Raw genomic sequence first — 22,519 nt, forward strand, 5'->3', positions numbered from 1 at the left:
TCCCCCAGGCTGCATATGATTCTCTGTTCTTATTCTTGCTCCCATATTTGACTTCAAGCAATGTACAGGCTGTAGATGTGTGAAGGCCTCGTTATTTCTCAGCTTTTAACTCTTTCAGTATACATGTGTTTTGTTTTCAGAAAGCTTTGATTTTGATTAAACCTCTTGCTTCCTGTATGCAAGAACTGGTTTTGCCTTTGCACATGGAAGCCATAGATAAATCACCTTAGTCTGATAGTGATTTTTCTCATAATTTTTCATGGCTCCCAACAACTATGAGGAATGTTGGCTGGAGTATTTCATACCTGCAGCAGTACAGAATAGCGTTTCATTGCATTTACAGTTGTGGAAAGGGTTGCAGCAATTTCCTCAAATGTTTTCAGCTGAGTTTCCTGTAAAGGTCAGAAGTGCTAGAGTAAAAAAAAAATCTTGAAACTTTGGTGTAGTGTAAATGGCAGAAGTTCTTGTACTTCCCTTCAGACTTGGTAACAAATATTAACTGTAACTTTGGTGGCTGGCCTAATTCAAGCATTTTCTATAAATTAAAGGAAGCTTTTAGACAGATGAGTGGAAACTTCAGCATATTGGAACACAGAATAGACTTTTTTCCTTGAACGGTAATGAATGATGAATTTTTGAGAACAAAGTTAGATCTTGCAAACAACAGTAGAAAAATGGCAGGTGAACCAAAGGCTTTTTTCTTTGACAACCATTAACTACTCTTTTTGTCTTTCTCCAGCTTGATAAGGCATCTGTCACGTCAATGAGTAACAGGTTTCGACTTAAAAAAGGTGAAAGTTACTTAATTTCTAGATTTTATAGGTTGAAATAGCCATTAAATAGGGTACAGGTACACTTGAATATATTGTATTTTGCTGTGTGATGGAGTTTCATCACACTATATATTTTGTCGTTAGTTAATATTTTGTCAAGGTCTAAAGCTTACAGAAAATGTCTTACAAAATTTCTGTGGCTTGTATTGAGGTAGTATTGTATTAGAGAAGATCCAAATAAAACCAGCTCAAGTATTGTCTAGGATTTTGTGTTTCTTTGGAGAAACCATATTTCAAAGTTTGCTAGAAGAAAAATAATCTTTTCATTGTGATTTGGCTGCTGGCATCTATGCAGTATGGTTGAAGGCTAGTTAAAAAAATAATTTTTTTTAAATTAAAAGGGTGTAAAAAGTGTAAGGGCCTTCAGAGTACTCCAAAGTATGTTTACATTCCCATAATATGTTTGAATATTTCATCAAATCAAGCTTAAAGTTTATTTTTAAAGTTCACAGTGACTTTTTGCAGAATTTGTCAGATCAAGGATGCTTCTTCCCAGTAAAAACTGCTTATCATATTGGAATCACTCTGAAACCCACATACACAGGAGGTAGAAGCTGTCTTAAAAGTTGTGGCGTCAAGAGGGCCTGGTTTAGATTTAGTGGTTGAAATGTGAGGTCATTTACTTAAGGGCTGGGTTCCCAAGGCACGGCCCCTTGGAAATGATCTGCTAATAACCTGTAATTACCTTTGTGTGGGCTAGGAAAAAATGCAGCATTTTGACCCATGAAATTTATACCAGACACTGCCCCAAAATCAAGTATCAAACAGTGCCAAAGATGAGGTTTAGAGATATTTTTGAAGCTGTTAGCACTGCGAAAGCCTACCTCTTTGCAGGTAGGCCTTGTAAGTGAGACAGCTGCTCATTCTGCAGAAATGTCTCAGTATCGGAGGAGTGGGTGAGATGCTTGCAGTGGGGGTGAAGAGCCAAGCTGTGCACTCAGGATCCCTTTGAGCCCCTTCTCTATGAGGCTCTGTGTGGGACTCTCCATGGAGATTTGTCTTGTGAACTTGCTTCTGGAAAGGGCTCTCTAGGTCATCGAGTCTGGTCCAACCAGTGTCACCACAGGGATTCCTAGCGAAGGTGCTCACACTGTGTCCTTTTGAGAAGGCTCAGCATGCCACAGATGTCCTGCATTACCTGTCCAGTCTCCCTTGTCCTACTGAAGTGCAGACTGGCCCACAGTGAGTGGTGATTTTATCTAATTACAGTGTGAGTATATTTGTTGTAGTTGAAATATCACCAGAAAACAGTGCCAGATTCCTAGTCAGGAGGTACACTGAAGTCCTTGCTGGGCAGACAGCTAATTCTAGGTTGTTTTTTGTCCAGTATTTTAGAGCAGTATAATACAGTAAAGTCTCTTACCTTTCTTGTTTCTTTTCTCTTTTTATACACAAGCTCCTCCTTCAAGGAACGGCAGTCACTGAGCTCACAACTGGATTGTTAGTTTCTGTTCATCCCCTGTTAGCATTTAAATGCAGCTATTCTTGAACTACCCATGGCAGACTGGGGACTTCCTAACTCCCACCTAAGTGAAAGTCCTAAGTGGAAGTTTGCTTTCTACTGCTTTGTGTACATGGAATTTCTTCTTTAAAAGAAATAGCATATACAAACTTCAACCTGAAACCAGAACAAGAAATGAATTTTGTCATACACTGGGGAAAGTTCCCAAAAGCCCACCACATGTGGGTTTGGAAGCTTATTTGCCTGCTCTTTCCTCATGTAGTAGGCTTCTGCTCCATGCAAATTTAGAATAAGTGGGTTATGTAGAGTGATTTCTGTAACTATTGCTGATGGAAAACAAAGCTTTTGGGGCCATTATAGTTGCATCATTTACCAAAGATGCAAGATAGTCATGTTCAGTGTATTTTTTGCAGTGAAGTGAGCTGTCTTGGTATACCTGTGTGGCCAGAGTTCTTTGTGTTTGTTTTCACTACATTTTTCAAGCAGAAATGGAGTTTTTGCTAGGGAGTTATAGTATTTTAGAGTAATACATTTTTTTACAGCAGGTAAGAATGGGGATAAAGGGCTATGTCAATATTTCTGAATTTAACAGCACCAGGATCCCTTTCTTTGTCATGAGGATAAGAGGCATAGCTCAACTCGCGTGGCAAAAACCTCTGTCCTGCCCTTCTGCAGGCTTGCCTTTTCCACGTTGCCCATTGGGAACAGCCTGTGTGCTGGGTTATTTGCTGAGCCATGCCCGGGCACTGCATGGGAGAGGGCTAGGCCGGGTAGACCAGGAGGTGTCTTAGCAATGAAACAATCAGTCATGGACAGGGCCAGTGTCCTGGCTCGGTTTGGGCCACAGCTGAAGAAAGGTCCTAAAATCGTGAGGTCCCCAACGGTGGGCAGTATAGAAGAGAAGACAGCACAGAGGCAGAAAGAAAATACTAGAGAGTGGGTTAAAGACAAAGGATGTAATGTTGGCAGTAATGTTTGCTACAGGCTGCAGCTGTGAGGCTGCTAAAGGTGTGGGGCTTTGCTTTGGTTTTGGTTGTATGTTTTTAAGTCTTGTGCCTTAGGCTAAGACCAGAAATTGAAAAGATGCGCAAGTGGCTTAAAGCTGGTATAATTCCTCTACTGCAGTATGTGTGCCGAGCCACTTAGATACAGGCTTCCTGTAGGGTATTGCCAAGTATGAGTACGTTTCAGGTAAGATTTTAGCTTAGAAGTACTGGCGTGGCTTTTGCTTGATTTGTTTCACTATTTAGAGAATTCTTCACTTTTCCTTTCAATTCCCTCCTCGATCTGTAATTTCACGCTGCTGAGGTTGATCATGTTACTGTGGGCAGTAGCTCTGAAAAATTATGACCCTTCTCATGAGCATCAAAGGAAATGGTGATGAAAAGTAGCCCAAACCAGTACTGGGAAGGTAGGAAAAAAGCAATCCTTAGACCATTTTGGTGCCTGCAAGGTGCTGTACTTTCTATATGAATTTTGGCTTAGTGGACACTTGGCATGTGTGTCTGTCTTTTTCCCATGAATAGTGGATGAGAAAGGAAATGTAAGACTTCCCACCCTACAAACAAATGCCAGTGTTTGGGAGTTGGCCATTTGTATTCCTGTTGATTTTTTCCGGAGCTAAACAAGGCATCCTTAAAAAGCTGTCAGCAGCAGGAAAGACACCATAGTCATTCATCTGCAGATTTAAGGGTGCAGCACTGCTTTCTCTTATAGCAGACAATTTTCTCTGTCACTTTTGAAGTTGCAAATAGGATTTTAAAAATAAAGAACATCGTACTGTTGTTTCAAAATGTGTGAGTTGAGGATGTAATTACATTCTGACATAAGGAATGGAAAATAACACACTAATGATACACAGGAAGCAAGTTCTGGCAAGATGGGGTCTTTTATAGGCTGTTGTCTTGTGGTCCTGTTCACATGAAAGTGCTGTTTGACTCACAAATTCTGTTTAACTGTAGATAATTTTTTAATATACCATGAGTTTGTTGCATAGCTGCAGAAGAAATTTAAAACTTCAAGACAACAAGCTTTGGGTGTACTCCTGTATTATATATTTTAATTTTTAAGGCCGTGAAAAAAAACTCATGGAATAATGTATGTATTAGTCTAGTCCTTTTTTTCTTAGAAAGTGATATAACATTTTGTTCTAAATGCATGCAGTGTTCTTGAATTATCCTGTGGTTCACTTGTATACAAGAACTGTGTGCAATATTTCTTCTAACAGCAGCATCTATCACACAGACACATTCACCTTTCATCCACATATTCACACACATTTGTTATTTCAGTTATGGTTACTGTGATGTTTTAGGTACTATTTTACCTGTGTGATGGCACTAGATAAAAGATCCATCGTGCCCTCGGTGGGCAGCAGTTTATAAAACTTTTATCTCTGCTAATAGAATACTGATACACTATAAATGCCTTGTGCATATACAGAAGACTGTATTAATGTTGTGTATTAGTTCAGCTTTGAAATACCAATTGGACTGGGGACATAAAAGGTTAAAAAAGTTTATGAAATTCAGGTTTAAAGTGCATCTTATAGAAAGTGACTTGGAAATTCTTGGTTTGGTTGATGCTGTTCTCAGATAACTTCAGAAACTTCAAATAGAAATTTACTTTCTATGGTTTAGTGTTCATGTCTGATATGCTGGAAACCTAAATAAGATCTATAGTATTTCCTGTGTATGGTACAGTGCTGTGGGATGGTGGAGGTTGCAACCGCACTGGGATGTAGAAGAGGGCAGTGAATGTAGGAGAGTTGAAAGGGAGGAGGAGAGGTAGCAGTTTTTTACTAGGGGAAGAGTTTGTCCGAAGCCATCACCTGTCCCTGATGCTTGCTCAATGATCTCATCGCATTTGCAGATGGCACCAAATTGGGAGTGGGGGCGTGTGTGTGTGTCAGGCTGCAGTTGACATGCTCAAAGGCAGGGCTGCTGCTCAGAAGGTTCCAGACAGGAACCTTATGAAATCCAGCAAGGTCAAATGCCAGTTTCTGTCCCTGGGAAGGAGTAATTGCTGGCAGGCTGGGGCCTGATGGCTTTGGAAGCGGCTCTGTTGGAAAGGACCTGGGTCCTGGTGGACAGCAAGCTGAACATGAGCCAGTTGTATACCCTGGCATCAACACAGCCAACAGCATCCTGGGCTGCATTAACGGCCTGCACATTGAGAGAAGTGATAATCCTCCTTTACCTGGCACTCATTAGTCCACATCCAAAATACAGCATCCTATTTTGAGTCTACCAGTAAAAGAAAGACATTGATAAACTGGAGTAAGTTCTGTGGCTGTGGAAGCTGGAGCACATGCCCTATGAGGAGATGCTGAGGGAGGTGGGCTTGTTCAGCCTGGAGAAGAGACAGCTTTGGGGGAACCTTCCAATGCACGCAAGGAAGTTATCCAGAAGACAGAGCCACGCCCTTCACAGTGGTGCCTGGTGGGGGAGTACAGAAGAGAGCAGATGGGACTTGAAAGTTTCAGGCTGGATCTATGGAAAATTTCTGTCACTATAACAGCAGTCAAGCAGTAGAGCAGGTTGCTCGTGAGGTTATGCAGTCTCTGTCCTTGGAGGTTCTCAAGACCCAGCTGGGCAAAGCCTTGAACAGCCTGGTCTGACCCCAGAGGTGGCCCTGCTTTGAGCCAGAGATTGGAGTAGAAATGTGCTGAGGTCCCTCCCAGCCCAAAGAAGTTGATCACCTTAAAAGGTAGTCAGCTGCAAAATGTGTTAGTGTTAGCAACGGCTCTGACAGCAGGCTCTCTATATGCTTCTGCCAATTATGGTAACATTTGTCATATTTTCCTAGTTAATATTTTTCTTCCTGCTATGGTTGTTGTTTCTGTGGGCTTCTTGACAGAGGGGAAGCAGACTTAACTGCCTTTACATCAGGAGCACTGAACTTCGTTCTGTCCTGTGCGTCAAATGTACAGCTAATTGAAGGATAAACTCAGAAGTCTTTCCCCCATCACCACCTTTCAGCTTTGGTGATCTTTAGTAAGAGATTTGCAAAGCTGTCCTACAATTTTCACACATAAGGAATTGTCCTCTTTTAGAAAGAAAAAAAATAGTATCAGTTGGAAGAGTTACTGAAAATTACTTTCTTTTTGGGGCATTTCAACTTATAAAGAGTCTTTGAGGTAGCATTAGAATAGGCAGGGGTGTATATATAGAAGTTTTAAGAAGTCTTTGGAGATTTAGAATAGTCTGCAATACATTTTTTTAACTGTTTCTTCTTTTTCTTCTCCCTCTCCACCCACCTTATCTTCTGCAGGAGATAAAGAAGGACATGAAGAAAGAAAATACTGCCAACAAACCACCAGAGAAGCCTATAAATGAAGTTTCCAATGGAAGCCCTTTACTGTTGTCTGAGACAATTATTAGAACCAACAAAAAAGGTATAGTATATGGAAGCTTAAATGCAGATTAAATTCAGACCTTTAAAAGAACAAAATGTAAACCTTCCTTGTTTCTAGAAATAAAGCTAGAGTCTATTTAACTGTAAGGGCATAGCAGGGATAATAAAAAAAAATTTAAAATCTCATTGTCTTCTTAGATTGGCATATGGGTGCATTTATTATGCCTAATATTTCCACATTAATTTGCACAGACTTCCCTTTCTTCTTAAAGAAATCCTTCCTAGATACATTTAATTAAGGAAAGCTGTGGGAAGAGATTACTAAAGCTTATTAAAGTAAGGACCTGACAGCTTGCATATATGGAGATTTTTGCACAATGATGTCAGTCCACATTCACGTATTCATGTTCTATCTGGGACAGAGACTAGTTACTGACAGAGAACTTTTAAAAAAAAAACACTACAAAACATAAAGCTTAACGCATTAGTTTTCTCGGAAGTGTCTATCACTGTCTTCTGTCTCAGACTGGAATGTGTGCTCTTCATGTCTGGCTTGACTCCCAATGCAGATTCCTAATGTAGAGTTTTGAGTTGCTAAAAAGAAAGCCTCCACATCTTCTGTTTCTTTCCCTAGCTCTCAGTCCTGCTCTCAGAAATATCAGAACAAAACAAAAAATTGGCAATACAAAAGCTGAATTTTTCGTTAGGTTATGTTTATCCTCCTGTTTGTTTGTGGGAGAACAATTGGCTATGTGCAAGAGGTCGGCTGTAGTTTTTCCTGGAGAATTCACTGGATAGTTTCTTGCTTGCTGTCTTATACAGAATAATCTGCTGTCATTAATCATTGCTGTAATGTAATTTCCATTTTGGCGTGTCTTCTATACTGTTAGGACTACGTGTATGGAAATTTCCTCTTCTGTATTATCAGCAAATATTATATTTGGGCTGGCAGTTTGACTAGAGGTCTTAAACCTAAGGTTTGCAACCACAAGTGAGGAAGATTTAATAATTTCTGCAAAATGTATGACTTCCTTTAAAATGTGAGGGGGAGTAATCTCCACCTCTTTTGCAAGGAGTGATGTCCTCTGAAAGAAAAAATTACGAATAAATCTCAGAAAGCTTTGTCTCTTGAGTTTGCAATGTCATCTTGAATCTGGAGACACGTCCAACATTTCTGCTTTGGGTCATAGGTTTTTCAAGCAACAGCAGAATTAAATTACCAAGAATTATTCTTTTTCATGGCTGCTATACAGAACCATATGAGTAGTTAGGAAATTATCTAGGGACCAAGTCTGTTCCATATTGCTTCAGCTGCTATTTGGAGAAGGCTAATAGCTGTGGCAGATGCAGAGATTTGGTTCAGTCACAAGGGGATAACACTCCAAATACGATACTTAGAGCAGAGGCTTTCTCCTCCTCTTTCTTCCCTCTGGCTCGGAAGCTTTAAAGGATTCAGCAGATAAAGAAGTTCTCTTTTTCTATCTGTAGCTGGAGAATACAAAACTTCATATTTGTTGAAAGGAGAGAAGCAAAGACTGACACGAAGATTTGTAACTTGAGGAAGGGGTTAGGTTTGGAAATAGCAGATTTCATATTATGATGTTGTTGCATTGGGTTTTGTTGGTGGGGATTGCACTTCTCATGGCTACCTCTACATCAGGTCAGGGTTAGTAAATGTTTCATTTTGGCTGCTTCTCCAGAGCTGTTTCCATTGCTGCAGAGCAAGCAGTTGCAGTATGCCGTACTCTAGTAGTACAGGTAAGGATGCATAGAGCATAACAAGGCCAAGAGAGCTTCCCCTCTTTTTTTCTGGGGTTGGTTTGAGCATGGTGCCAAAGTAGCCTTGTTTAAGTGAGGACAGCTAAGCAAGTAATTACTGCTGTGTTCAGTAATAAAGAGTTTTCTAAGATCTATGTGGCAAATCGCCTTGTGGAAAGTGTTGCAATATTTTACTGAAGAGGGAGCCCTAAATGCCATAGGGATTATTTTCTTCAAGTGTTCTTGTGCTGTGATGTTTGTTAAACCCTACCTCAGTCTGTTTACTGATTACAGAATGTGACCTGACCTGCAAGAGGTACTTTTTTTTTTTTTTTTTTTTTCCTCCTTGCTGTTAGGAAGTGAGAAGGATGCATCTAAAAGTTTTAGCCTCTGTTCAGCAGTGAAAATAGTAGGCAGTATTATTTATTTGCTTGGGCAATGTAATCTTGCTGTTTGGAACTTCAGAGCAGATCCAGTGACATGGGAGTGAAGCATTCCATGCTGGTGCATTGTTTCTATTACCAAGATAGCGATAAGTGCTTTTCTACTGCTGTGGTGTTAGTTGCGTAGTTTTACTACTTAACTTGGTTGGCCTAAGTTAAGTGGCAGCACTTTAGCAGGCATTTACATTTTGAGCAGAAGAATCTTGGCCTCTTGGGCTTCTGGCTTGTAGAGGGTTTTTCCTTGAGGAATAGTGATGAGTGTCCAACAGTGGTATTCAAGGAAAAAAGCTAAATTATTTGTAAGAAACATCTAAGTAGCTAAGAGGAAAAAAATGGATTTCTGAACAAGAAAGATATTTAGGATCCAACTTCATATCTTCGTTCATATTATTTCTAATCACTGTATTAAAATTAGGTGTTCTTATAACAAAATCAGTGTAAATTGAAATGCCTCTTGTAAAGGCCTACTTCATCAAGTAAGTGATGGACATTAATACTTTGGATTACAAATGTAATCTAGGAACAATTTAAAGTGGGTGTAACACCACTGGTATTAGCCTACCTGGGTAGGTACTTCCATGACATAGTGAGGGTGGCAACTGTTTGTGGTATTATTAATTGTAGGTCACCATCTGTGAATCATTCATTTTTTTGTTATAAAGACCAGGAGAAGATGGAAGGATTTGATTTTGTCTGCTTTTCACTGGGGGCAGTAAAACCGGAATATTTCTCATCCTTTAATGTTTCTTGCTGACCACAAATACTAGTGACCTAACGGAAACAAACAACAGAAATGACTGCTGTGGTGGACATAATTTAGGCAACTCTGTTACACTTGGCCTTGATGTATTTGTGAGAGTTAATATTTGTAAGTATTTCCTCTCTTTACAGGGTTGTGAGTATGATCTAGAAGTTAGGGCTACACCTAAGAAATAACGGGTTTAGTTTCTCGGTCTGCCACAGAGTTGCTGTGTAACTTTTGCTAAATGACTTAAACTCTGTTGGCCAAATTACCACACTTTAAATTTCCAAGGTCAGGTATCTTCATATGTATCGATTTTTCAGGTAGGCAGAGGGCTTTTTTCTGTTTTATTGCAGTGGCATATCCTAATTTATTCATAACTTCCAGGTATTTCAGGTGTGTCTGCCTCAGGCTGCCTGTTGGCAAAACTTGGGTTTATACCTTCTTCATAAAGATGTCAAGATGTCTTATAGCATGGTAGCGATGGCAATTAACACCTTTTAATATAGCATTTCAGTGAGTTCATGCTTCACCTCAGAAAGGTTCAAAAAAGGACTGTTTGCTCAAGTGTAGAGATGGGGTTTGGGAAACATGAAGTCCTGGTGTTTTCCCTGACAGTTCCCAGGGCTGCAGCATCTCTAGGCTAGTTTCGATGGGTGCTTCGGGTGCTGCATCATCGGCTCCTGTCCAGCGAAAAAGGTCGTGGCACTGAATGACCTGTCTGAAGCTGTATGAATGTTAGCTGTGGTTGGCTTGCATATCCTTTGCCAGAACCTGGGAGGGATCATTCTTTCGCTTCTTCGTACAGTTTGTGTGCCAAGAAAATCCTTTCCTTGCCAGGTATGGGTCTTTTAGTATCTTTTCACTGCTCCAGAATTTTTGCTAGGCATATAGAACTATTGTTCTAAAACTTGCGTAGAGCTGACTTTAAAAAAAAAAATTAAAAAAAATTCCTTTTTTTCTATTTAAAATTGGCATTGTTGCAACCTGGTAATAACAGGTTGGGAAAGCTTTTTTTCCCCCTGAGAACATTTTCAGATTGTTTGAAAAAAAGCAAAGTTATTGCTATTGTTACTATTATTTAATAACATAAGAAAATTACAGTCAGGTCTTGGAAACAGGAAAACACTGAGAGATAGGGGTTTTTTTAAATGCTTTTCCAACATGGTGAAGTTCCATCTTTTTAAAGTTAACTTTCAGAATCTAAAAGCAGATCTGAAGTTATGCAGCTGTTTTAGATCTGTCATAAATTCAGTACAATCTTCATCCAGGTATAAAGGGACATAATGGAAACTTGCATGCAATGAGCTTAACTGTTAAATGGCTATGGCTTATTTTAGGATAGTTTTGGTCTGATTTTTGAGTATCCTATTTTCACGTATCCTATTTATTGTGCTGTTTTGTGTATCTGGAAATAGGAGCCTGCTTGCATAGGCCAAATTGCAAAACTGGAGTTGATAGGCTGTATTTTGTAAGTAAACTAGCAACAATTGTTACACAAGTAAACATATTTGAGGAAAAGATATATTGCCTTGCCAGATGTATTTGTTTTATATCAACTGTAAATGCCGTCTGCATTGAGGTTATTCAAGCCAGCAAATCTGGAACAGCTCATCATGTGTTACATGTTCTTAATCAGAGCCAAACACTGAAAGCAAGGAAATGTTTTTGCTAGTTCTCTTGAGAATTATTTATTTTACCTTCCACCCTACATTGAAATAATAGAGAGAATTTGCATCCTATCCTAAAAGGGAGAGTTTTGTGAAAATAGATTTGATGATATAATAGTTTTATGTTATGATAAATAATAAGTCTGTTGTACACAAAACTGAGATTTAAGTCTGTTTTTGTAAATTAGAGAAATGGGAAGAGTATTTTACAAGAAAAATGCTTCATCATTTGGTTCAATAGTTTTATGAGTATTTGGATACAAAAAGACATCCCATTTATTAAACAGACAAGCTGATGGTGACTCAGCATACGAGTGTGTCGACTCTAAGTTTTATGTTGAGTAACGTATGTAAGCTATGATTCTGGTCATATTTTTCAGCAAAAAGGCAAACTTCAAAATTTCCTTCATAAAATCTTTTATTACTAAACCTAGTGCAAACGACTGCCTTTGGCGTGCCAGCCACGTGTTTGATGAGGTGTCTGACCCTCAGTACACTCAGCTTTGGGTTTCCTTTCAAACACAGGAAGTTTGAAGGCATTAATCTGTCTTTTAGTTGGATTATCTTTTTGCTGTTTATGCGTTCAGGCCTTCTCCACAGACAGGCTTTGGTGTTCCTTTGCAAATACTGCCAACTTCAGAGAATTTATAGCTAGCATGAAAAAAAATTCTTTTCGATTTTAAGATCAGCTAATTGGTGTATAATCAGTACACAGTTTACACAAATATGCACAAGAACATACTTCTCAGCCTATTAAGGTTAAAATATGCATGCAGCATATGACATAAACCCAAAATGAGACATAAAAAATTAATGGCACAGGAAACTCGAATTCAGCAAAATATTTATTCTTTGAGTTTAAATACCATATCAGCATGTGCATAAGTACTGTCTCGGATAATACACATTTCCTTTAAAAGTACTGTTTCTTGAAAATAAATTCTTGAATAATTTTTGACTTCAGGTAAGCTACTCTGCACTGAAAGGTGCTGCAGAACAGGAATACAGAGATAGGTGTTACCGTTGTTCTAAATTTGAGATTAGTCTGTTGACCATTGACATGTGGGGTTTTTGTTTGGTTTTTTTTGTCTGGAAGAAAGATCTCAATGCTGTCTTCTTGGCAACAGTGGAATGGGTGCTCACTCATGCTTTTCAAGTAGATCTTCTTTACGAGTCCTATTTAAATAATGACTTAATATATTTAAAATCTAAACTTTTTTCTATGTTACGGTCATTTGCTGCCTGGATTTTCAGTTAAGGTTTCATTATCTATCCAGATTCCAATAGCTTATTCCGGTGAGATCGTTTCTTTTCCTGTTGTTTACTGTGCAGTGCCCCACATCTCCTTTATATCCTAACTGCCTACCCCTTCTTTTGAATTACTCCTTCCTGGTGCTCTGCAAAATGCACAAATGCTGAGCCCTGATGTAGCTTCTGCAGTTTTGCATAGTTGGATCCAACCACTGGTGTGGGATCCTAGTGAGTATCATGAAGCTCTGTGCAGGAGCAACCCGTAGAAGTCAGTTGTAGAAATCCCTCTTGGTTGGAATTGTAATTCCAAGTTAATTCTGTCCTCTGGGCATCTTTTGTTTGCCTAGGTGGCTGACTTCTTGTGTGTAAGATGTTTAGCTCTAGGAATCCCATTTATGGACCCTGTTGTAAAAACACTGAACAAAAATACAGCCACTTCATCAAGGAGCTAACTATATGCACACCTGTGAAACAAGGTAACAGCTAACTAAAAAAAAAAAAAAAAAAAAAAAGAAAAGAATACAAAGGAAGATGTATTATTTGAATGATTGCTGGCAGGCTGTTTCCAGGTTTCTTGCACACAGAGGACACTTGCTTTAATGAAAGATTTAAATCTGGATCTGCATTTGGAAATTGGGAGAGCGTATGGAGAAAGTTGTGACAAAGCTGGATTTAAGCTTTAAAAGGCACTGTTGGATGCTGACACCCAGGACAGAGAAGAGGCAGAAGATGACCTTTTTGGACAGAGTCTGAAGAGCATGGGAGAGTAATCACTGATCAGCATTCTGTGCAGCTTATAGATGAAACAGAGGCAAGTGGTTATGGTTATGAGGACATGAGTTAGGTGTGTTGGTTGTTTTTTTTTTTTAAAAGGTAGATCCAGAAGTATATTTGTATCAATGGGAAAGCAGAGATAAGTGAATTTTTGAGGAAGAGAGTGAGAGGGAACAGGTGAAGTGGTGGAATAGGGCTACAGGGGCAGTTGAAAGAACAAGGAGAAGAAAGTCTTTTTACAAGTAATTTATACAAATATCTAAAAAATGCTGCACTAGAAGGAATAGTCAACAGAGTTTCATCTTTTCTTCCGTGACCACTTAGGAATTTTTGTTTAATCAGTTAAAGGATTTTTTTCCTTTCTAAAAGTTTTGCAATATGTTTTACATGTCTGAAGTACAAAATGAAATCATATATAATATTCTAACAGTTGTACTAGAATTTGCTAGTTCACATTTATCACAGTGTATGATAATTGTCCAAAAGGTACTAGTAAAGAGCAAATGTGTTGTGAAACTCAGGTTATATTGAAATCTCCTTTAACACAAGCCAAAACCAGTCATAGAATTATAGAATCATAGAATGGTTTGGGTGGGAAGGGACCTCAAAGACCATCTAGTTCCAACTCCCCTGCCATGGGCAGGGACACCCTCCACTAGACGAGGTTGCCCAAAGCCCCATCCAGCCTGGCCTTGAGCACTTCCAGGGAGGGGGCAATAATACCATAAAATAATACAAAGTGCTGGAGCCATTCTTGTTAGAGTAACAGCAAAAGTTTGAAGCTTCCTCTTGTCTTAAACTTAAGTTTCCCATCACAAAAGGGATCGTTCATTTTTTCACAAGCTTCTGCAGAGAAGTGTCTCCCTGCTGCCAGCAGTTCCCTCCTCCTCGCTGCTGTAGGATAAGTCACTTGGCACCTAGCAAGGCCCAGCTGCCTTTGAGGTCTGTCCCTGACCTTCTGCCTCCTGACTGTAGCTGTCTGTGTTTGTCTCCTTTAGCCTTCCATCAAGGTGGTGTGGGATTTTCAAGAACAGCATGGATAACTTGATTTGAAAATTAGCAGACCAACCTTTCTCCCCTGTCCCCTCTCACAACTTTCTGTGATTAAGGAATGGCAGAAGACGAGCAGGGTGGCTCACCTGAAACTGAGCTTTGGAGCAAGTCATTTGGGTCACTGTATGTTTCCCAGTGCCTAGACCGGGGTATCTACACCTCGTATCTGGCAGCTGTGATAGGAGAGAGTCAGACTTCCTATTCTCTGGTAGAGACAATGAAAGCTAAGGAGCAACATGGGGATACTGTTGTGGAATGTAAAACATAACCCAATCTGGAATGAAGATTTGAGGTCAAGAGAGTCTACTTTGACTGTGCAAGCTAATACCTTTTCCACGAGCCCTGAAACTTTGCCAGTGTACTTTAAACTGGGTCAAGCATCCTTGTCTTGTCTTTCCTGGAGTTAATCTTGATGAATTTGTAACTGCAAAGTTAAATATGCCCATCTAAGTGCGCTCTCACACTGACAGGCAGGTCCTTAGTTCAGTGCTGCTTTACCGTTGCTGGCTTGGATGGCAGCTGGGATGGTGCTGTGTTGCTTTATGGGGGACAGGGAACTGGTGTTAGCCTTCTTACTGGGCTGGAATCAGGGCTGTGCGGCTGTTGACATCTTTCTCCCATTGCATGTAGGTAGTGCTAAGAGCCAACCATGCTATGCTAAGTGGCGGCACTAGTCAGTGTACTGAGGCAGTTGGAGGTTTCTGGCTCCTGTGACAACCAGAAAAACCTTTGAATGATTTCTAGGGTTGTAGGTGAGAAGCAGTGCCTGTCAACAGCTCCCTCGAGTCTCCTTCAAATTGCAGCGTCATGTGACATGAATTGAAGACATAAATAATTTGTATAAAGGATTGGTCTGATTGTGCTTAACCCAGTAAGCACCCCTCTATAAAGAAGATTTTTGGATGTATGCAAAAATTTAATCTAAACATATCCCTTTGTATGTTTTTCTATGATTGTAATTTTTAAAGGCAGCTCCATACTTGTGCTCTCTGCACTGGAATACAGTGACTTGTTCTGCTGCTGTTGAATCCCTTCAGTGCAGGAAACTTTTTGACTTCTGCCTACTTGGACCAGAAGAAACTACGGTCATTATTCAAGAGCTTCCTCTTCTGACAGCATGATACTTATAAGCCCAAGTTGGGATAAACTTCTGCAGACAGTGCAAGAATATACACAGCAAAAATGAACCATCGCTGCTGGTAGGAAGGGCTGTCACTGCCTTGGTGGTTTAGGAAACCTGAGCAGAGAGTTCTACTTGGAAGTATGCTGCAGGGGAACCTCTGTGAACCAGCTGCTGGTCTGGGGTTTGGTTAGGAGTGTGTGTCTGCAGGGGGGATTTAACTCTGAATGCACTTTGCACAGGTATTATTCACCTGTTCTCTTGCCCTACCCCCTTTCCCGTGTGCACGTATGCAACATCTAGAGTGCTTTAAGCAAAGCTTTGCTGTTGGCTGCAAGTGACAAGAAACTATATGAAAGTATTCCCCATAAGGCACATTGTTTGTGCTGGTTTATGATCTGTAATAGATTCTATGAAACATTTTACTTCCAGGAATTGATACAGGCTTTAAAAGCTTTCTTCTGATAAAGCGACGTGTCTGGAATGAACTTGTCACTGTGTTAATTTTAATTATTTTTCACACACAGTGTGAAATACTTTGATTCATCTGGTTAAAAGCCCCTGAAGTTAGGGAAGTTTGCTTTGCTGTAACTAGATTTGAAAAAACAGATAGAGGTATCAGACAGTGTGGATAATGCATAGCTTGGATTATTCTGAGTAGGATGGCATCGTTAGCTACGTAGGCTTTCAGTCTTCAAATTCCTGTATGATGCAGGTGCAGGGACTCAAGTAACAAGACACTATGCCTGCAAAAGTATATTTCTTGTTTCCACTGGCATGCAGTTTCCTAAATTTTATTCAGTGAATTCTTCATGCATATTTTATCTTATTTCAGAAATTCCTCCCTTACAATCTACTCTACCTTTATCAAGGTGCTTACAGCGTGGCAAGTTGTGCTGCTGTTAGTGGTGCATTGTGATGTATTGTACTGTTTACCATTTTTTATCGTTATTTCATTGCTTTCTAATGTTATTTCACAGTTAAGATGCACCAGTAGCTTGCAGTAGTTCCTATTCTATGTCTTTCTGCATTCCCTTTTAAAGTATAAATACATGGTTGTGCCTGTTTCTTGCTTGGTGTTAATTTGTATTATCATCCTCTTTAAAAATTCAAAGCATGTTGCTGATGATGGTTAGTTTCCAAGCTCATTGGTAGGGTGGTTGTGCTTGACAAGGGAGTGAAACGTGGAAGTGCTGACAAGTGGCTGATTGCTGATTCTTGGCCCCAAGCACAAGATTGTGATAGGGAAGATTATTATTATCTGTCACACAGCAAAAGCCATTATTTCCTAACTTCAGCACCAACTTCATTTAGAAACTGAAGCGGAGGATGGGCAGAGGTCATCGTGGTGAGAAGTAGCTCCCTGAAATGTCCAAATTAGCTGGGAATGAGTTTTGAAGTCAGCAGGGGTGTAGTGCCACTAGCATGGTCCTCTGCCTGGGCTGCATCGCCCCGGTGAAGCCCCTCAGGGTTTTTAGCTGTTACTGTAGCATCTGCTGTGGCTGCATCTTCATAAATCTGCTACTCTACAGACTATTCCAGAGAGCACTGGCACCTGCAAGAACCCCAGGCCACCAGTGGCAGCCCAGGATACATCTGCTTTCCCCCAGAAATACTTGGCTGCTCCAGAATCTGCTTCTGATAGTTTTTTCTCCAGAGACTAGATTTCGTCAGCTTTGTACCCGTACAGTGCTCAGCCTGGCACTGTATTCATTGCTCAGATTTCTTGAGTAGTGCACTGCAGTAGATGACAGGGGTAACACTGTGCTTGGTGATCAAACAGGGTACAGTAGCATCCTAGCTGTCCAGTAGCTTGAATTTAAGCCATCATATACATTTAAGCAGCTCCTTTTTTCACTGGGTTATGCATTTTGCTGTTGGCTATCATCCTCTGTCATGCATTCATTGGGGATATTTCAGTAGTAAAAAAAAAACAATTAAAGTACCCTCACAAAAGCTTCCGTCATTAGCACCAGATACTCCATTCATTTTAAATAACTTTAAATGCTGTATTTTTGTATTTCTCTCTTCATTTAGTACCACATGTACCTTGTGTAGTCTTCTGTTAGGCTCCTGCCAGATTCCAGATGTCCCTCATCTATACAGTCTGGTGTCCAGCTCTGCAAAAGCTGCAAGATGCAATGTCAGCCATTATTGCTTCATTTGTGCAACTACAATCCTAAGACATGTTATTTTTTCAGGCCTAGGAATTCTCTGTTAGACTACTGACTCAGCATAGCATTATCCTAAATTACATGGGTCATGGTTACTTCTGGGAATTCATAAGAGGTCAGGAAGTGTCCAGGAAATTATTTAAATTAAAAAAAAAGCTCCAGTGACTTAAGGAAAACCAAAATCCACTCACGTGCCTGGCAGCTATTGAGCAAATAGAATAGCAGGAAAAAAAGGTAATAAACATTGAAAGGTTAGCCTGACGCTGTAGTTTCAGAAAGATGTTAAGCTAACACTGCCACCAAAAAAAGAGCCATCTTTCGTGTTTTTCTTCTTCCTGTGTTCTGGTACAGATGTTTGGCTGCATGGCAGGCCAGACGAGGAGAATGATTGAGGTTAACATTAAGCTAGCAAGAAAAATGCAGAGGTTGTTTTTAATAGCGGATCAGTTCACCGTCTGCCTCCTCACACTGCTGCATGAGCACTTGATCTGACAGGGTGGCAAGGAGTGTGGCAGGAGCTGGGAGAAGCAGAGGGAGCAGCGGTGCTGCCTTTTATTTGGTTGCAGATGAAAATCGTTCTGAAAGCGCTATGAGAGAGTGATGGTTTGTCGAACTTTTTCAAAGGTGGTTCATGGTCATTGGGTTAAATCAACTGCTAAAGAAAACAAACATGCTGTTATGTCAGTTTGAATGGTCAATGTTGCTCTTCACTTTTCTCTTGTGTCGGAGAGGTATATGGCTTGGTCAGTGTCCCAGAAAAACCAGCACTGCAGTTGTATACAGAACCCTTCTTATACATGAACCCTTCTCCCCTCCCCGCTCTTCATCTTGTAACCACAGAACCGTTTTGGAGATGGATTTCATTACAGACACAGCTGACAAGCCAGAGGCCTATTTATTCACAGCTTTTAACTTTGAGGAAGTAACTTCTCATTCATGTAGCACGTGTAATGGAAAGGATGAGAGGAACTTGACAGCTATTTTTAGGAAGAGATAGTGTTTATCCCAGCAAAACTAAAAAAGATGTTGAGACATTACAAACCTTAAACCTAGACAGATTTTTTTTTAAAAAAATATTTTAAGGTGAAGGAGTTTCTTCTCATGTGTACCTCAATTGCCCTGTCAGCTTGAGTAGTCCTCCACTTACATTTTTATTTCTATGCAAATTGATATTCTCCTGTGTGTTGTATGAAATACCCACTTAAAAATGGAAACTGCTAGTGCCAGAAAAATAGTAAACCTCATAAAGCGCTTTCAAATGCACAAAGTGCATTTTGAGCACTTTTTTGTTGCTTTTGTTTTCATAAATAAAAGTAATATTTTCACAAATGAAAGTAATATTATTGCACAAATGCATCAGCATAACAGCTGACACAATAGTTTTGTAGTAGACTGTATGATTCAGGAGGAGAGGGTGAGCAGACAAGTAGTGATGGGTGTACAGATACCATCAAAAAGGCTACCGAGAAGGCAAGGTATGAAACCAGCCAGCTCGCCTTGCCTGACATTGCGAGTCTGGAAAACTCTTGTTTAAGGAAAACTGAACAAAAAAAAAGAGAGGGGCGGTAAACTAGAAGAAATTGCTCAGTTCAACATGGCGAACCATACCATGTTGATTAACATGACATTGAGGAGTCTTAGGCAGCATCCTGGTGAAAGTTTGTGGAGGTGGCCCAGTATTACGACACGAGGATAGAAGTGTTTGTGTGAATGCTGCAGTGGGGAAAAAAGTATTATGGAAAGGTTTGGTGGCACGTTCAGTAGGGGATCTTGGGTGCAGCTGGATCGTTGGATAGAGTTAGGAGAGCTGTGCAACTGGATTCCAGGAATTAGTTAATTTGGCAGGAAGTCTTACCCTTGCATACATCACAACTGACATGAAGTCATTGCTACTCACATTACGTGGTCAGTAGCAGGAATGGTTATAGCCCTGGAAGCAGAGCCGAAGGGTATTAGGGTGAAGAGTCATGCAAGTATGACATACCCAGATGTATCATGGAGGGGGGAAATCTGGGTTAGCTACTGGATGAGGGACTTGCAGCAAGCAAAGCAACAGAGGTTTTTGATGGGAAGTTATGTACAGCTTAGAAGTTGGCATTTGGTACAACGTAGTAAGACTGGGTTATTTCTGTATAGAAATCTTTCAGTGTCTAATTTAAAACCCACTGAAAACTAGCAAAACGTTGAAAATACAAGGTAAACAAAGATCATTAGAAAGATGGTTGGCAATAGATCCCTTGACTAGGAGACAGAATGTTTAATTTGTCAGTTACTTAATGTTCTGAATTTTATATGGGAAGTTACCATGCCACATGTAGAAAATAGAATTAAGGAAAATAAAAAGCAGACAAGCTTTTAGTGTAAAAACAAAACTCAACCAGCACGCGTTCTGCAGTCAGGCTGTAGGAAGTTCTGTGCCAAAAGACTGGGGATACAAGTGTGAACTAACCATGTCTGGAAGGGGGCAGAGTAATTAAAATCCAATGTGTAAGTTTGAACTATCTGCCTTTGCTGCGTTCTGGGGCCTCCCCACCACTTGCATTGTGTAATTCATTGCTTAATGCACGAGTGGCACAGTGCTCAAGTGGTTACTTGAAGTTTATTTAGAAACATAATACAAGCTACAGCATCTTCGGGACCAAAGGATATTTAATGTGGGAATGGATACATTCTGACCTTTGCCGTCCCCAGTGTAAAGGAAACAGCTCTTTAGTAGCTATCTCATTATATAAGGTATTAAAGATTACATTAGATTTCCACCTAAGCTTTTGAGTATAAATACTGGACCTAACATAGAGAAACTGCTGCTACACTGAAGAATATTTTTTAAATAAATTCAGGCAAAGCAGACAACTGATTTGCACACAATACAGAAAGCTATGAGGATTTTATTTTCTTCCTTACTATTCTTGTCTAGTTCTTAAAACCCAAGATGTAGTGTGGTAGAGAGAACTGCTTTTGAAATAAAAATTTAACTGAGTCCTTGGAGAGAAGAAGACAAATTGGTCATAAAGAGATTCTTCATAGATGCCATATATCTTCATGAAAACTTCCTTTTTCGGATCCTATAGGAAACCTATTACAAAACTCATTTCAGAATGTGAAGGCTCTGATGTCATTTTCTGAATCAAATTTATTTAAAGTGTAAAATTGGCTCTGCTAACTTCCCTGTGTTCTGAGAAGATTGCTCTTTGCCCTACAGGCCCACATAAAGGAAGAAAGAGATAAGTTTACTTCCCCCTTCAGGCTGTCCACCCTTGATGAAGGGGCTAACTGCATCTCCCAGGAGGCAGACAGCGTTCAGGGATGCGAGGACCATAGCCCCCATGTTACTATTCCAGGTGCCGCTCCAGGGAAGCCATCTACAGCAAGGGTCTGGCATATGCCCCAACCCCCTTTCTTAGTATAGTGCAAAGGAGCTGGGCTCATATACTGGTTTGCATATCAGGGAAGAGAGTCGTATTGTAATCATATAGCACAGAGAGTGTCATCCTGTGACAATCTGGATGCCTTTGCTGCCAGGAGTTTTATTTCAGTTTCCTGATGGAACAAATTTTGTTCGAGAGCATCTGTTCATTTGCCCTCTTCCCATTGATTTTTTTTTTTAACCTTCTGGACAGTACCAGCTAGAGTTGACGGAAGAGCAGAGGTGTTTAATGCATTTATAGGAACATAATGGTTCTTTTAAACTGAAAGCTGAATAGAGGAATATGACAGAAATTAGTGCTCCTCACTGAATGAAAACCTTCATTTTGCGAGGCAGCAGCCAGTGGCCAAGTTATGGAGGTGTGCTGGCCAGTCAGTCAGTGCCTGTGTTGCTCTGTGGCAGTCCCAGCATCTATCACTTTCCCAGCTGTGCAGGTATAGGATACAAGTGGAAGCTGGGGCAAGGGCAGGGAGTGGGTGGGTAGAGGTTGAGGTGTTTAGAAGGCACTGCGTGCAAATCCATGGTTCTCCAAGCTTCATTAACTCTGCTGCTTATGAAACAACCTTTAGAGGCTTTTGGCTGCCCCATTCCTTATACAAAGTTTAAATAATTTAATAATATGCAGATAGACGTAAAAGTTTTGCATATTTCTTAGCACACAGAACAATTCTTTTTTTCACTCATGCCACCTCTGTCAAAGTACAAAGAGGAGCAAAAAATGCTGAAGTTTTATCTTCCTGATTTCTCTTTGAGGTTAAGAACAAAAATAAACAAAGAGTAGCTCTAGAGGATTTTTGGTATAATGATGAAGGCTTCATCTCTCCTTGTATTTCAGTTACCTAAATGGAAGTCTTACCAGTTAAAAAGCAAGAGAGGAATGAAGAGTGCTAAAGAGAGGCTGTCAGCAGCTCCCTAGTGAAATGCCAGTCCTCATAGTCTGCACTTCTATTTGCTGTCTGATCCCAAGTGGCGTTTACTGCAGATAAGATCCTAAGGGAGTTCAGTTCAGTCTGGTGAGCTGGAGGATGGGTTGTACTAACATGAGGTTTGTAAACAAGGAAGGGCATCAAATATATGAAATAAAGTTTCTGCGAGTTTGCTGACAGCTCACGCCTAGTTGCAATAATATACTTTGCTCTCAGCATCTTCACCTGTCGGAGGCTGATTCACAGGAAGTAGAGTGCCTCAGAGCAGCTTGGTTGGATTTTAGCAATTAAGCTGTAGACAAGGAAGATTAATAACAGAGAAATAATACGGAATCGTGGGGTATAGGGGGTTTAAAGGGTAACCTTAAAATAGAATGGCAGCATAGCTGAGATTGGAAGGCACCTCTGAAGGTGGTCTAGTTCAAACCCCTGCTCAAACAGGGCAACCTAGAGCCAGTTGCCCAGGACCATGTTAAGTTGAGTTTTGAAAATCTTCATGGATAGAGACTTCACAGCCTCTCTGGGCAACC

General features: G+C 40.2%; 1 protein-coding gene across 6 annotated transcripts in view; it reads left to right on the top strand.

Annotated features, from left to right (window-relative positions):
• Positions 1 to 22,519, top strand: part of SH3KBP1 (SH3 domain containing kinase binding protein 1) — a 235,511-nt gene that overhangs the window by 79,621 nt on the left and 133,371 nt on the right. For 4 of the 6 annotated variants that reach the window (XM_054821679.1, XM_054821688.1, XM_054821732.1 and 1 more), the window contains exon 3: positions 6,568 to 6,691. In XM_054821679.1, the coding sequence (XP_054677654.1) occupies positions 6,568 to 6,691 (124 nt within the window). The remainder of the gene's footprint in view (positions 1 to 6,567; positions 6,692 to 22,519) is intronic. The other 2 variants (XM_054821714.1, XM_054821706.1) reach the window with 1 other exon arrangement.

This window comes from Grus americana, chromosome 1, assembly GCF_028858705.1.
Source record: "Grus americana isolate bGruAme1 chromosome 1, bGruAme1.mat, whole genome shotgun sequence".
NCBI lineage: Eukaryota > Metazoa > Chordata > Aves > Gruiformes > Gruidae > Grus > Grus americana.